The sequence below is a fragment of the Populus alba genome, chromosome 11 (genome assembly GCF_005239225.2).
Source record: "Populus alba chromosome 11, ASM523922v2, whole genome shotgun sequence".
Classification (NCBI taxonomy): domain Eukaryota; kingdom Viridiplantae; phylum Streptophyta; class Magnoliopsida; order Malpighiales; family Salicaceae; genus Populus; species Populus alba.
The window spans coordinates 20,693,338-20,710,725 of record NC_133294.1 but is presented as its reverse complement, the minus strand read 5'-3'; the positions used below and the strand labels follow the sequence as shown (position 1 = coordinate 20,710,725).

General features: G+C 30.5%; 1 protein-coding gene across 1 annotated transcript; it reads left to right on the top strand.

The window, feature by feature from the left end:
* The first annotated feature begins 1,910 nt into the window (after positions 1 to 1,910).
* Positions 1,911 to 3,448, top strand: LOC118031630 (transcription factor MYB93). The gene is made up of 3 exons (XM_035036113.2): positions 1,911 to 2,159; positions 2,234 to 2,363; positions 2,483 to 3,448. Exons 1-3 carry the CDS (start codon positions 2,027 to 2,029, stop codon positions 3,228 to 3,230), a joined length of 1,011 nt encoding a protein of 336 aa, XP_034892004.1. The 5' UTR covers positions 1,911 to 2,026; the 3' UTR covers positions 3,231 to 3,448.
* Positions 3,449 to 17,388: the final 13,940 nt, after the last annotated feature.

Genomic DNA, 17,388 nt, shown 5'->3' with positions numbered 1-17,388 from the left:
GTATTTTCTCGTTCCTAATGCTTTAGGAAATTCTAAAAATTATTTTTTAAAATTATTTTTTATATGCATAACAAATAAATTTTAAAAATATTTTTTAAAAAATAACTACCAGAAAATAAATAAGTTTTTGGACTTGGGCTCCGTTGGATTAAAAAGGAGAGATATATCCTTGCACCCACTTTCCACTTGTAAAGCAGCACAGCCTGCCAAACCCACTCTTGGTTAGGTGACCGTAAGTGAGGCCCAATGTCATCCCAATTGTTGTAGATTGCTATGCAATTAACTAGCACTTAACAGTTCTAAATTTCTAATTGTTTTTTGTTTATATGAAGTATGAACTGTTGTTAATTTAAGTCACCCTTGCATGGCAAATATTAATATATCTGGAGTCAATATTGTGGCCTGGTACACATCTTTTGGGCCCAGGTAAGTGGTAAAAAATTCATAGTGCATTTTCTGGGAAATGGCTGAACTTTTTTTCTTTTTTCAAATAAAGTTGGGGGAAAATTTGTCGAAGCAGCAGTCACATTATCTATCTCTGTAATTGATAGTCAACCAAGCAGGTTTCCTGCAAATGTAGGTGTAATTTTTGCTTAAGCAATCATGATTGCTAACGCTATTCTTAGTTTATATGCGTATGGCTTTCAATAATTGGAATGTAATTATGAGCGGTTTGTTTGCTAACATTAGTGTCAAATTTCTTAAAATTGGCTTGAATGTTTGAGAAACAAGAACAGTGTCCATGTTCAGGATTGAAGGCAGATATTGATTTTGTGGCAGTAGAAAAATATTATTTCGAAATTGAGATCTCATTTAGCTATCAGCCAGATCATGTTTTACCAAGCACCTCGTGTTTTTTATGTGTTCTGTCATCTTCATTGCCATTCTTTGCTTGCTAGAAGTAGATAAGTAATCAAGTTAATTAACCTCGAATTTACTAGTCTTTTTCCTTAATTCCCTCCCTGGCTTCTCACTCTATCCGACACACACACCAACCCTGAGTTGTTTGTGTGATGTCATTGTTAGCAAGTTGAACCAACATAAGAAGCGTAAGCGTATGGTAAACAATGGAAGAGTAAGAATCAAATGTTTTCGGCATTTTTTTAAAGAAAGTTTGAGCTGAAGTGCTGAATTCACCTTGCCTTACATACATGACTTTGCATGAATTTCATGATTTTGTTGATAATTGGTTGTACCAGTTGAGAAATAGCCAGTACCAAGAACTGTTACATGATTATAAAATATTTAAAATACTTGAAGAGGATTCTAGTCTTGCTATTTGCATTTCTTAATGGAAATTTGATCACCAAATCTTTGAAGAATATTTTTGTGCAGGAATTCTGCAGATCAGGGGTTTCGTATGCCATTGAACGGATGATCTATCAAAAGAAAGTGTTTTGACTACTTGCATGAAAGACATTTTGGAGGCATGCGACATTTTGATCTGCTTCTACTGCTGCAATCTAATAACAGATTCCTCCATGGATCACGTGAAGCTTGTGCTGCACACCATTCTGTATTTACTCAGAAATGATTCTGATGTGGATGGTTTTCCCATTATCACTGAGGGTTTGAATTTCAAAAGCGGTTATATATATATATATAGGGAAGAATTTTGATGCACGAAAATTGACCGGAAAAGTTTCTCTCTTTTTTTTCTTTTTTTTCCTATAACGCATAGAGGTCTTTATTGGTAGGAAAATTGAGGGTCCGAATTTAATAGTAAGTAAGCCAGGATTCTACACGATAACGCTCTGATTGTTAAAAAAAAAAAAAAAGGCAAATTAGGATTTACCATCGATGGATAATGCTGGTGTCCCATTGGTTCAACGGGGGCATTCAATTATGTGTCCATATGTGGTATGTGTCTCACTCTCAGTACCTAAGAAAAAGTCTGGAACATTTTTTATTTGAATGGTTAATGACAAGAAGCAAGAGCAAAGATTGTGTATATATAGCAAGCCTTGGTTTTGGTGAGAGTAGAGAGAAGCAACCAAAGTAGAGAAAAGAGAAGTTCAATAAGAAGATGGGGAGGTCTCCCTGTTGCGATGAGAATGGCCTCAAAAAAGGACCATGGACTCCTGAAGAAGACGAAAAGCTTGTTGATCACATCAAAAAACATGGTCAGGGAAGTTGGAGAGCTCTCCCAAAGCTTGCAGGTCCGAATTACAATACCTCTCTGTCACAAAATAAAAATACAGAAAAAGGTGTTCAGTTGTTTTTCTCTTTGCAGGTCTTAATAGATGTGGCAAGAGCTGTAGGTTAAGGTGGACAAATTACTTGAGACCTGATATAAAGAGAGGCAAATTTTCTCAAGATGAAGAGCAAACGATTCTACATCTTCATTCAATTCATGGAAACAAGTAATTCTACGCATTACCTTCTGCTGCTTTGAATTAACAGCTATATTTTTAAAACTCCTTTAACTACTTGGATTAATTACCAGAAACACTAGCATGACTAATTTGTTGTTGCATACCAGATGGTCAGCTATTGCTACCCATCTACCAGGCCGGACGGACAATGAAATTAAGAATTTCTGGAACACCCATTTGAAGAAGAAGCTGATTCAAATGGGTTTTGATCCAATGACCCACCAACCAATAACTGACTTCTTTGCTAGCTTGCCTCAGCTCATGGCCCTCGCTAACCTGAGAGAACCAATGGAGCATCATCCATTAGATGAACATGCCATGGGGTTGCAAGCAGAAGCTCTACAATTAGCTAAGCTTCAGTATTTACAGTGTCTTCTCCAGTCAGCAGCTTCATTAATCCCCTCCGCCAACTCTTATGACCAAAACGGCATTACAGACCTGGAAGTTCTCAATCTGTTGAATTCAATTCCACCCATAAAAGAAAACCCAGTGCTAAATTCATCAGAACTTGAGAATCAAGGCTCATATCACTTTGGAAATGCTACCTCTCAACCACTCCACCATCCAAGTTTATTGTCTCAATTGTCTGCCCCACAAGTCCCTTTCAGTTATCAACCATCTTTGAATACTGAGATGGGTCAAGCTCCATTTTTAACTACAATTCTCAGCCAGGGAGATAGAAACCCATCTGATTCTTCATGGGTGCTTCCTTCTCCTACGCTTGCTCCTCAAGCTGCAACCGAGACTTCCATAAGCAATCCAGGTGATGCTAGCAGCATTACTTCTAGCTATGGTGGAGTAACTTCCTGGCCCGAGCTTCTTTTTGAAGGTCCTATTATGCATGATATTTCCTAGTTAATTATACTGTCTGATGAGATGTTTGGATTTGTATCACCATGTTTTTTCTGATATTCTAGCCATCCCATCTTTTACATGTACCATGTAGAAGCACCAGTAGCACAACACGCATGCATTTGCATGTACTCATGCGTACAATTGTGCATGTACAAAAAGACTTTTGTAATGTTCTTTTATAACATGAAATAAAATAAAAATGTGAACCCAAATTAACCCAAAAAATGTGAACCCAAGTTATTTGATTAGAAATAGCAAATTTGAAAAAGTTTTGAAATGAAATTTTCAATTGAGGAATAAAATTATATATATATTAAAAAAGCTTTTCATCCACCCAAATTAATTCGCCAAATCCATAGATCAAATTGTGAGGTGAAGATAAAATAACAAAAAATATATATATATATATATATGAAATCTAATTTTTTAAAACCATAGTTGAATTATGATGGAAAAAAAAATAAGTCCATGAAAAAATTTATTATTAATCTTTGTTAGCTTATAAAACTTATATTCTAGATCATTTGATTGAAAGCATCAAATATGAAAAAACAATGAATGTCAATTCTTAAAATTTTAAATATTAAAGTATGAAATAAAAAAATCATAAAAAATAATAATAAAAAACAATAATTGAAAGTTGAAAATTTGCGAGCCACCCGTGTTTCCATTTGCCAGCAATTTAAAAAAGAAATGAAAAGAAAGGAGCTTTTTTTTATCTATTTTCCCCGCCTTGATTTATGACTGAATATTGACGTTTATTTACTTCGTAATATTTTTTTATTTTAATTATTTCTATATATGCAGTATCTTCCCATAGTGAATATTAAAATAATTAGGTTGGTTAGATTGGTAAATATGAAGTATTTGGATATTTGTGTTTCCTCAGGAGCAGAGATAAGAAATCATATAGGCCAACAAGAAGCAGAACCAGTTGATAATCAGGAACTTGAGCTCTATATGTCCAACTTCACTCTTTATATACAACCATGAGGAAATTTTCATATAGAATGTTTTAGTATTGTGATAGCGAATAATTTTTAAAATATTTTTTTATTTTTTTAAAATTCATTTTAATATTAAAATGATTCAAATATAAAAAAAAAAATTAATTTCAAATAAAAAAATTAAAATTTTTTAAAATATAATTTTTACCGCAAAAACAAGCATGCACTTGTTACTTATCAAGGAAAAAAAAAGGGAAAAAAACACCATTCTTAATTTTACTCGGGGGCGAAGAAGTGATTAAGAAATGCTAGGAGTTGAATAGAGCGTTTCGAATGAGAAAATTAAGATCTGCGTTTGAAATCATATGTAGAGGTTTTGCAATAATTGCATTTGCTTTTGCTTTTGGCTGGAAATTGAGAAGATAAATTCTCACATTAATTTATATGATTGAGAGTTCTCCGTTGGTGAAACCTAGCTTAAGATTTCTCACGTAGCCAGTGGCAGTGCAAGCGGAGAAATTTATATGTGCCTCTTTTTTAAAGTAGCGTAAATTCTGGATTAGATTCACCATAATTATTACTAACAATTCCAAGTCCGAACACGTTGCCTTGTAATTTTTAAAAATTAAAAAAAATAGTTAATTTTTTATATAATTTTAGATATTTTAATGTGTTAATATTAAAAATATTTTTTAAAATAATAATATAAAATAATATTATTTTAATATAATTCTAAACTAAAAATCCTTTAAACACCACTTGCTTGCAACTAGAATTCCAAACATTCTTCTATTCAAGTAGACGAGGTGGGCTCATGAGTCTATGAGCATCTTTCTCATGTTTGGGAACGCGGTGCAAACCACGTTCCTATTAATTTTTTATTTTTTATTTTTTTGTTAAAATTGAGTGTGATTTGTATTTTTTGAATTGTTTTAATATGCTGATATCAAAAATGATTTTTAAAAAATAAAAAAATATTATTAGCATGCATTTCGATACAAAAAATTATTTTAAAAGCAACTACTATCACATTATCACACACACGGTCTATAATCAGGTAGCGCGCAGGGAGGTCTTCCGAAAAAAAAAACCTCGGGAAGATTGTCAAGGACGTTGAAAATCTTCCTCGTAAGAGGGGAAAAGGAATGAAAGCCACGATTCATGTCAATTAAAAGTCAGTGCATATAAGAACATTCAATGGAGATCAAACGAAAACATCAATGAAGAAATGGGTGAGGTAGATTTGAATTAGCAAAGGTCCCCGGAAATACAGGGATTAAAGTAATAATAAAATCTCAATTTCCTTGTTGAGCAGTTAAGACTTGATTTCTTTTCCATCAAGAATTGACTCCAATTATCATAAATTAATTATTTTATTACATGTCTTTATAATGAAGCCACTTACATACCACACTTACAAATGGCAATGATCCAGTGGATTTTATAACTCGTTCTTAAGCTTGATTTATGATTGTTTCTACTCGGGTTTACCTGAAAAATACACGATTTGAGTTATAAAACCCAGATAATCTTATAAAAAACAAACTAAAATAAATCATGAAATACAAGTTTTAATCAATTCCATGCTGAATGATACAATTAAAAAAAATTAATAAAAAAAAAAACTATAGTTAATTGTATTAGTTCATTAAACCCACAAATTAAGTCATGAGACTGGAATAATCTCATAAAAAATAAACCAAAATAAATCATAAAATATAATTTTCAATCAACCCAATATTAAATAATGAAATTATTCTAAAAAATACAAAAAAAAAAAACTCGAATTAACTGAGTTAACTCATCAAACTTGTAATATAAATTACAAGATCAAGCTATCAGCAAATCATAAATATTAGAAGGAAAAAAATATAGATTTGGAAGAAGAAAAAAGTCAAAGAAAAAAATATAATTAAAATAAATAGTATTTTATAAAGTGATGCACGGTTTATTACCTTGTTTTTTAGTTTATACTATAAAAATGTAGGGAAAATAAAACAGAAAATGGTTTAGGTTTCTCCTCCTCCTCCCTTGTATCGAATTTGAAGGATTATAGTAAATTTTCATCACCTAACTCTACCCCATTTGTTGGATACTCCTCGAAGTTTCTTATGTCATGGCCAATTTCGAGTATAATCTATGGATGCTACAGACATTGTGATGGATGACCAACTAGGAACGCATCACATGATCTCTGAGTGTGTGTGCGTGTGTGTAGTTGGTGGCAACGACATAAAAATGATGACTATAGATGAAAATGTCAACGAAAAGAAGATGTTTTTATGGATATCTATTACGAGTAAAATGAATATTCCCCAAAATCGTTGGAATTATTTAAAATATAAATTTTTATTATCATAAAATTAAATAAAAAAAGGTTTTGTAAATCAACCGCGGTAATGCGCGTATACAGAACTAGTTTCTTTCCAAACAAAGGGCCAATTGAGCCAGAAAGCAAGTTGCATCTTGGATTAGTGAGACATTGGGTCTTTTGTTGGGCCAACTGCCTAAAACAGTGTCACTACGTCATGACCAAGTTTATAATGAATGGCCTAGCCCAGCGAAACGACAGGGTGTCGTTTGTTAGTCTCTCTTTGTTAGTTGTCGGTGGCTCTTCGCTGTCAGGACGAGATCCAGTTACCTTTCATCTCCTTTTCTGGAGTTAAAACAGATCCAACCTGCCACCTGCCACCTGCCACCTGCCTTTTAGAAGCGTTAAAAAAAAACCAGTTTATCTTATCTGTAATATTTATATCATTTCATCTAACATTTTTTGTTAAAATTAATTGAATAATATAAATATTATAGATGATAGTCCATTAATAAACCTAAAAAATAAATATTACATGTCAGGTGACGGGTTGAGATTTTTAAAATCCAATCAACCTTACTAAACTTTTATATCTTATAACTATCTTGTTTTTATATTTGATAATTTATGAATTGAATATTTATTTATTTTTATTTAAAAATGCTTGACGTCAAAGTAGTTTTTATTAGTGGGTTTTGTATCTTTTAACATAATATAAAAAAAATTTGTCTTTTACAAGAGTGAAGGTAACTAAAATTTAATAATAGTGTAATAGGTTTGAAAATTAAATTTAATATTAAGATGTTATGGGGCTTGTAATCTATATTATAGATTTGTCTCTAAATATATACCCATAAAATTAGTAATACAAGCTTAACTCGTTGATATATATAATAGCAACAAAAACTTAACCCAATTCAATACATCCAAACCCCTTTAAATTCAATTTTTTTTACAAAAATAGATTGAATTTATAAGTTATGTAAAATAGAAGTTGAATTGAATACAATACTGAAACTTGAAAAAATTATATCCATAAACATCAATAATGTCTTTACAAAAGTATTGAGTTCCAAATTACAAATCGTTGTTCTTGACTATGCCTTTTCCAAATTACAAAGCGTAATAATTAAATTTAAACATGACATGATTTTTACTATGCTTCATTGTTCTTTCCACGCAAATCATTGTAGATAACATTGTTACTTTACAGTTCCATTTTCAAATACCAAACTTTATATCTTTGTTATTTCATCCTCACAATTAATGGTGGAATTATTTTATATGTTAATTTTTTTTCCTGGATGTTATCGCATGTCCAGTCTCTAAAAGTATTTTGATATTAAATTGAAGATTAATTTTATGAAATAAAATTTTAATTTATAGTTGACAATGACAAAAAAAAAATTGCCTTTTTCATTCCGAAGTTAAAAAGATACACAAAAAATTTGGTTTTGGTCTTTGATGTTTTTAATTGTCATATTATTTGGTCCCTATTATATTAGATTTTATATTTTTATCCTAAACTCTCTTTTCACTCTTCAATCCTTGAATGTTGAGGGAGAAAAGAAAAAATCTTTGAGAAATGAGAAGGGGAGCAAAAGGGTTTGGATGACCACATTCCACCCATAAAAAAATATTCTGGTTCATTTTAGAGAAAAGAGAATTTAATGGAAGTGATTTTTTTCTTTTAAACATGTTGAAAAAAGTAGATTGATGTTTTATAACAAACTCTTTTGGAAGTTTGTTTGGATTCAGTTTGATTTTTTACTTTAAAAATAATTGCATTATATTTTATAGCAAATAATAAGTTTATTGATATTTTTATGATGCTTATGAGACTTTCTTTTGTGTGTAAAAACATGTTAGAATATGTGTTTTTAGAGTTTAAAAACTTGAACTTCGACATTTCAACCACATTTGATGGCTAAAAAACAATCTGTGGTCAACACTTTGTTTAACCAAGTAGATGATATGTTATTTATTGTATTTAAAAAAATGGGTAGTCTTACCATATTTTTTTCATTTAAAAAAAAATAACCAGATGTGCATGCTTGATTTTTAAGCCTACGCGCACCTAGATTTCTTGCTTTTAGATCTGACCCGTAAACCTATCTTCTAGGCCCAATAACATTTGACTTTTTTTAAGAGGTTTTTGGGCAATCACCTTTTATTTTTTCCTTTTAATTATTATTTTAATAATCTTCTTCGAATAAAATTATTAAGATGCTATTTACAAAATTATCTAGTTTTGCCATAATTTTATATGACAATATTAGCCATTATTTTATGAATAAACTATATATGAATTAAATTTTTTAAAAACATTCTCAGTGAAATAGAATAGTTTTAAACATGGTAATCGCACAAAAAAAATATATTTCTTGTTAGTTTTTAACAATCAAGTGTAGCAGTAATTTATCTCTCGCCCTGTGCATCTAATTTGTCATAGAATCTAGCAACTAATTCTTTGAGGGCAGAACAAAACTGTCCAATTTTTGTTGAATCAAAATTATACATAAAGTTAAAATTATAGTGTTTTTATTGTTCATAAAATATTGTTTACCCTCTCATATTTTATTATAAATTATAATAGCGCATGTTTTTATAAATTCTCAATTTAATCATTGAAATATTTTTGTTTGCACAATTAAGTTATTTTGAGATCAGATTAGAGCCTTTTTTTTTTTTTGCAAGGGTCGAAGTGTTGGAATTGAAAAAAAAAGGGATTGAAGTTAAAAAGAAAGCAGGTAACATGGGTGGTGGATTAAAAACTTCGTCAAGAATTTATTTGAGTTCTCTATATTTTGTAACTATTAGGTGACTGGTCTCTTGAATTACAAAATTTAATTTTGATACTAAACTTCATTTTACTTATTTTCAATCATTTTTTGATTGGAGGAGAGAGAAGAGGTCGTCATATTCCGATTTAGAGAGAGAGAGTGTTTGTTTGTGAGGAATCCAATAACCAAAAGCATCATTTTGTTTTGTGTCAAATAGTTTCATATGATAAAGAAAGTTAAGATTATATGTTTTTTTTTTATCTTGAAAACACCTGAAAAATTAGGTTTGAGCTTGGAAAGTTTTTTGTTTTGGGTGGATTTCAGGTTTGATGGTGTTTTTTTTAATGTTTTTCGAGGCCATTGATTGGTTTAATAAAGTCTTTAAGGTGTTTTCTATGTGTTTTGGACAAAAAATAGATTGGAAATGAGTTTTTAAATAAAAAAACAAACAACCTTTTTTTTTCGATCACTATAGTGGTCTAATTTTAGGGATAAACAAAAACATGTTTTTTTTTACATCCGCCTCATTAAACTAAAAAAAAATATTGGCTCGTGCGCAGGTTGTTGCTTGATTGGGCCAGGTGCTCGGCTAGGCCCAACAAAACCTCGGCTTTAAAAATAAAATTGTTTTTTTTAAAATAATGCATTATTTGATATTTTTTTCAAATAAATACTGGGTTTAAGTTTTAATTAGTTTGTGATGATTTTTTAATGATATTGAGTGTATTTAGTTTTTAAAGAGGTAAGGTATGATTCATATGTGATTTTCTCTTAATTTTATATATAATTTTTTTTTTAATATTGATGTGCAACCTTGTATTTTTTTTGTTTTTATTCAATAAATTTTATGTGTGGGTCGGTTTCTATTACAAATTTTATGTTTTTTTCTATTACAAATTTATTTTGATAGAAAAATTTATTAAACACAACAAGATAAATTGCCCTTGTTCAATGTTAAATATTTTGATCGTTATTTGTTGCTTAATATTTTATAGCATCTCATGTAGCTAAATAAAAAAATAGTTTTGGAAAACAAAATTATAATCGTACTGGAGTTCATAACTCGATCTATAAGTTTAATGTACCAGTTTAGGTTACTCGATTCATAAGTTTATCGAGTTAATTTACTGACCAGATATGTGTATGAATGAGTATAAGATTTTAATGTGTTGAGATATGATTCTTTTTAAAAAAATAATAATAATAACCAAATAAATAAAATGGTTATCAAGAAGAGTGAAGTAGTCTTTAAAATTTATACACTTAGTCACCAAGCGTGGTCATTCTTTCTTCCTAAGTGCTTGACCATTTGGTGGGTAAATATTTTTTGGCATCCTAAAAAATAAGTTTCAAGTCTAGTTCCTTGTTTAGAAAGTTCAAAAGTAAGGTGATAATTCATTAAGAGCTAGATGGAACTTACATCTATGCCCAATATTTCTAGGCTTGATAGAATATGAGGTCTAGATAACATGAATTTTACTTATTTCTAGACCCAATACCTTGGATGTAGTTGTTAGCAGAGTCCAAGTAGGTAGAGATTTAGTGAGCTGCAACCACTTTCTTAAAATTATGGACTTTATCATTTGATAGTACCTAAAACACAATCTTTCCACTTCAATAAAACGAAAAAGTTTAGTGACTATAAATACCTTTTAAACCACTAATGTAAAGAGTTTATAATTCTTATTATCTAGGCACTAATACTTTTAAACAATTTGTATTCTCTAAAGGCTATAAATACTTCATTCCATGAGTTATCGAGTGTCGTACACATGTGCTCACCTTTTATTTTTCTATTTAACCAAATATAAAATTGTTCTTGAGCTGATTTTGTAATTTAAAAAAAAAAAAAACATTGTGAAAAGCCAAAAACACCCCTTGACCTCATGCTTAAATTTTTTTATTCTAAAGGTATTTTCATGGTTTTATTGTGCATTTTAACTATTTATTATTTTATATTTATGTAAATACTAAAGTTCCCATCGGTTTCAATTATAATAGCCAAAAAGCAATTGTAAAAATATAAAAATATTCCTTGATGTCAAGTTTGATTTTCTTTCTTCCAAGGGTATATGAGTTGTTTTACCATGCAATTAAAATATAAAAAGTACTTATTTGTCCCATTCTATTTAGAGTCCGTTTGTTTGCGTGGTTGCTTCTGCGTTTGAAGCAACCACAGCAAACAATACGTTTGGTAATGTTAAAAACGCAATAAAACTGGTGGGGCCCATGAAAATTCGCGTAATACACGCGAATTTTTAAGAAGCAGCTCCTCGCTGCTTCTCAAAATTAATTTACGTGCACAGTGCAATTCACTTGCACTGTGCACGCCTCGGTGCAATTTATTTGCACTGTTCACGGCGAACAGTGCAAATGAGTTGCACTGTTCACGTGAACAGTGTTTTTTTTTTTTTTTCTTTTTTTTTTTTTTTTTTTTTTTAGTGTGTTTTGTTTTTATATATATATTTTAAAAAAAAATTAGTTTAGAGTGAATTAAATTCACTTGCACTGTAATATCAAATCAATTTTATTCCTAATAATATTTATCTAATTTTATATAAAATAGTATTTATTTTATGAAGTAATAGCAATAATTAAATCCATAAGATTTAAATTAAAAACCATCAGTATTAATATATATTTTTGAAATTATTTGATAACCTCAATTTTAAAAGCACTATTAACCAAACATATTAAACTATTTTTTATTCAACCTCAATTTCAACCACAGTTTTTAACCAAACACCTTTTTTTCAAACCAACCTCAACTAAAAGTACTTTTTATAAAACAACTTTTTTTAAACCACAACCACAACAGCTACCGCAATACCAAACACACTCTTAGTAATGATAAATGAATTATATGAAAACCTCAATACCCTTAAAAACTTGATGTAAATTTGTTGGGTGGAGGAGCAAAACATACAATGAACCTAGGGCTACGTCGCTTTCCCAGCGGGTTTTAGTTGTTTTTAATGGAACCGATTCATGAACGTGCGTTGCCTGAACGTGCACATATCATGTGTTGACTTGCCTAGCAACAGAATGCCAGCACTCTTTTATAGCAAAGGGTGGAGAAAGGAATGGGATGATTAGGGGACTCAGCCACTACATAATTTACCACTTTTTTTGAACACTAGATCATTGGTGGTGGCTTCGAACGAGTTGGAACTTGGAAGAGGGGACCGATAGAGAATATAGAGCACCATGGCATTGGCAAGGGCAGGTGCCCTGCAAACAAATACGACGAACCACGACCCCACGTGCCATGTGCCATGTGCTGCACCAACTTGGCTGATGTTATACTTATCCTCTAAAAATACAACTTCAGCTGCAATCTTTTCTTTAAGGAGATGCCAAAAGTCATCACTGGACACCCTCCATCTCCAAAGTTTTGGTGAATTTGAGTGCCATTCCACTGTCTTCCACGCCCCTGCGTTGGCTTCAGGTCTCCAACATTCCTCCTTCATTTGCGCTAAAAGTGAAAAAAGCAACTGAGCTGCCCGTCTCGAAGCAAGGGAAGCCCCCTTGATAGTTTGGTTTCTTGATCAATTAAAGGAGACCAATCTTTGATCTATAAATCTCTGACCAAAAAAAAAAAAGGGAACATGAGAGGGTCCCCGTCTGTAAATGGAATTGACCAAAGAATTCTTGTATCAGATTTTATGCACGAAATAGGAATTGCCTGTTGAATTGCTCATCCACATGTAAAACCATTGGATCCGAGTGGACTCGTACTTCTCCGCTGAGCTGACCACCAGTAGCTTCTTTCACCGACCAAATTATTTTCCGAAGTGCAGTGAAACAAAACCGCTTTCTTCTTGACATCTGAAACCGATCGGTCTGTTAACACCCATAATATTGTTTTCGGGTAATTTCATGAGCTTGTCAATCTTGGAGCTCGAGCACTGCACTTCGTATGGGTATAATATATGCTTAAATCATTGATCATCACAATCCAATTAAATCAAAACGGAACATTTGGGAATTCTAGTGTCGATGTGCCATTACGTACGGTAACACTATTGTGCTGGGGACATTTATCTTATCTTCAAAAGAAACCGCAGGATGCCTGCCAGATTTTGTCTGCAGGATATATTAAAAAGAGGTTTATTACTAACATTAATTAATATTAATATTAACAACTAAAAAAAATGTAAAAAGAGAAGAGACAACTGCTCACAAACGGTATTTGTTTTTTATAACATTTATTTGAATATATTTTATTTCATTCAATGTTAGTTTGGTTAAGAAGTAAGTTTCATAATATTTTTTCAATTTTTTTTTTATGAAATTATTTTAATTTCATGAATTTAGTTTTTTTTTTTTTTACCAACTTTTAACATAAGGTTTGTGGAAAATAGAGCTTTATAATTTTTTTTTATTTTTTTATAAAATAATTTTGGTCTCATGTCTATTTCATAGATTTAACAGGTTAATTCAAGTTGACTTAAGTGTTTTTTAATCCTTTTATTAATTATTTTTTTATTTTATCTTTTAATAATAGATTTGTTGGAAATTTGGGTTCATATTTATTATTATTATTATTTGTGTTTTATGAAGTTATCTCGATCTTATAATCTAAGTCGTTGGTTTTGTATGTTAGTCTTAGTTAACTCATGTAGTTTTTTTGTTGTTTTTTTTAATATAATATATATTTTTTAATTGTGTTCTTTATTATTTGGATAATCAAGATTTAACATTAATAATTTATTTTGATTTACTTTCTATAAGTTTATCATTATCTTATAATTTAAGTAACAAATCTGACAGATTAACCCAGATTGATCCAATATAACTTAAAAATAAATATTATTTAATATATAACCGTATTAATATTAAAAATATATTTAATATACATCATATTTTAAGTTTATAGTTAAATGTTTTTTTATTAAAAAACATGTTAAATACACTAAAATGATCCTAACCATAATGCAGGCGAATTGCGTGGTTAATTGTGGACCAGTAATAGCAGACATGAGATAATTATTAGATGTTACATTTTCATTACCCTTCCAACAAATACTGTCCTTCGTTGAACCTTTGGTAAAACGATGGCGTGATTTTCAATATCCGACAATTTTATCATGTGATTGTATGGTGACTTGTTGGACGGTTTGGAAATCTCAAAGCAACCTTGTTTCTGAGCATGTTCTTGGAAAGCTAACTCGGTGATGAACGTGCGCGTGTGAAGGGGGAAAAAAAAACGATTGTCCTTTGTGATTGAAAAAAAAAAACCCAGAATTGAAGATATTGTTGTTTTTCTAAAGATTGAGAGTCAATGAACTAGAATGGAAGACTAGGAAAACAATGAGCCAGGAGGGGAGAAATGAATAAGCCAGTCATGAAAACCAAGGTTAGAAAAGAGAGAAAAGTGAGAGAAAAAAAAAAAAAGAGGAGAAAAATGAGTTATGAAAGCCACACCAAACCTAGCTCTGCCAAACGCGTTGCCTTGTATGAAAATGGATTCCTCGACTATTCAAACAACATCAAAGAAAACATCAATCTGACCATGAAGGAAGGTTCACACACCGCCTAAATGTGGGAAGCCGTCCTCATGCCCCGACGCATGTTTTACATGTGTAAGGTTTTTTTTTTCCTTTTAATTTCATCACTTGTTGATTAAGTTCTAGGATTATTTTTTTTTAGATTTGTCATTTTTTCTTCTTCTTTCACTTTATTCCTTTGATTTTTAAAATCTTTTCTATTCACTTATAATTTTTTTTAATTGATTTTTTTTAGGTTTGTTCTTTTAATTTTATCTTTTAATTTTGGATTGATTGAGACTTGAACTTTATAATTTATTTTATTTTGTTTAGTTTTTTTATAAGATTATTACAGTGTCAAATAAATGTCTCAGTATCGAGTTAATGATCAATTTTTATGATTGTTTATTTTTTTTAATATTTAGTTAAATAAAAAATAGTTTCAAAATAAAAAACTAAGTTATTAAGCTTTATGGAGTAATGACTTTGTTTGTGAGTTTGTTAGGGTAACTTGAATTGCCTCAATTTGTGAGTTTGACGAGGCAATTTTGTTTGGTTTTTTTTTTGTTTTTAATTAAACCTAATTATGTTATCGTCTATGTTTTTTTTATCATATAGTTAATGAAATTAGTTTTGGAAAAAACCATGTTATTAGACATTATAAAGTCCATTGATCTATTTGCGAGTTTGATGAGTTTAACTTTTTTTTTTTTAATTTCATGTTTTAATATTGAATTGATTGGGATTTGAGTTTCATAATTTATTCTATTTTTCTTTCTATAAAGTCATTATCATCTAAAAAAACATCTCGGTATTGGATTGGTGCTTAATCTCACGATCATTTATTTTTGTTATCATATAGTTTAATAAAAAAAATTTTTTTTTAAAAAAAAACAAGTAGATTTCCCATTTTTCAATCTTTTCTAACCCATTTTTCAAAAATCAAGATTTTAACCCAAAAAACCTATTTTTCAATCCATTAAAAACCAAAAAACCCTAAAACTAGTCTTAGAGCATGTAAAAGCCAATTTAACAACCTAATAAACCAAAAAATAACTCAAATCGCAAAATCAAACGAAATAGATTTTCATGTTATTGACTTGAATTTGTTTTTCTTGATAATATTGAGGCTCAAAACAAACAATATAAGAATTCTTTTACTGAATGGAATCTATTGACATCAATTTCAGTGATTCTGGTGATCAGAAGAAATGTCAAATGCGATATTTTTTCTTTACACTGGAATCCAATTGTATTTTCTCTCTTCTAAAAAAAACTAAAAAATAAGAAAAATAAAGTTTGATATCAAAATTAATTTTTTTAACAACAAAAAAATCAATCACCTATAAAAAAAAATAAAAGATTAAAATACATTTTTTATATGAAATTCAAATTCATCGCCTATTTTACTTTTTTCTTTTCACTTTCGGTGAATTACAATAATGAGTTGGTCATTGAGAGCAAAAATGGTGTTTCTCCATGTTAATTTATCATTTTGATATTGATTGGGTCAAAACAATACTTTTCATGTTTTCGAATCACATTAAAAATAACTTAATTATCCTTAAAAAAAATTATTGCTAAATATTTTGCCATCAAGTTCGAGGCTTTAAATATAAAAATGATGTGAAGTAAGTACATCCCGTCAAATTGAAAATCACGTCATTCTAAGAGGATGCTTGGGAGTGCTTTTTCAAAAGTGTTTCTAAAAAATTTTTGAAATTTTTTTATTTTTTTTTGCTTTGAATTAATATGTTTTTAATATTTTCAAATCATTTTGATGTATTGATTTCAAAAATAATTTTTAAAAAATAAAAAAATATTATTGGCATGTTTTTATGAATGAAAAACACTTTAAAAAGTAACAGTAACTACACTTCCAAAAGGCACTAATTAGTGGTAGAATTCGACCAAGAGAGAGCCATATCATGAATCAGTTCTAACAGTGACGAACATGGAATCTGAGCCTTATGAAGAACCATAAAGAACGGAGCGAAGGTCCACTTCAAGAGAAAAGGCCAAATCCAACTAGTCAGCACTCAGAGCATACCCATCTCTCGCCATGCTTGCTGTCCCCCTCCAACATCTAGGCTTCCAGTGCAATCCCCATACAGCATGTTAGAGAAAACAAAACACCAATAGCAGGGCTCGAAAATGATCGGTGTCCATGTCTTTTCACCGCAAGGGAGCTCCTAATCTACACACTATTTATTTATGAAAACTCGAGCCATCTCTCATTTTACCACTTCTCCACCCGACAGTGAGAGGGAGGGTTAGAGAAGGGACTAGAGATGTGGGCGGGCTTTGTTTTCTCGAATGGGATATAGAGAGAAGGAAATAAAAATCAAGAAAACAAAAGTTGTGGTTGCAAATTGCCTGTCAATTTGTTCAGAGTCCCCACTCCAATCAACCAATCCTGTTCACCCACCCCCCCGGCCTCTCTCTCCCTACAAGGGGCGACGGCCTGCAAGCAACAAGACCAAAAACTCGTGATATTAAAAAATTACACAAATGATTGACTCCATCGGTTGGACCAATTATCTAAAAATTAACCCTAGAAAATCAAGCTAGACGAACGCAGCAACTTTCACATGATCTATTCAATTCTTCTAGTTGCAGGTTAAATAA

Bases quoted from the DNA above. Each gene is read 5' to 3' on its own strand.
- LOC118031630 (XM_035036113.2), top strand. From the start codon at position 2,027: ATGGGGAGGTCTCCCTGTTGCGATGAGAATGGCCTCAAAAAAGGACCA. The intron at 2,160-2,233 runs GTCCGAATTACA...TTCTCTTTGCAG, and splicing joins AGCTCTCCCAAAGCTTGCAG to GTCTTAATAGATGTGGCAAG. The intron at 2,364-2,482 runs GTAATTCTACGC...GTTGCATACCAG, and splicing joins CATTCAATTCATGGAAACAA to ATGGTCAGCTATTGCTACCC.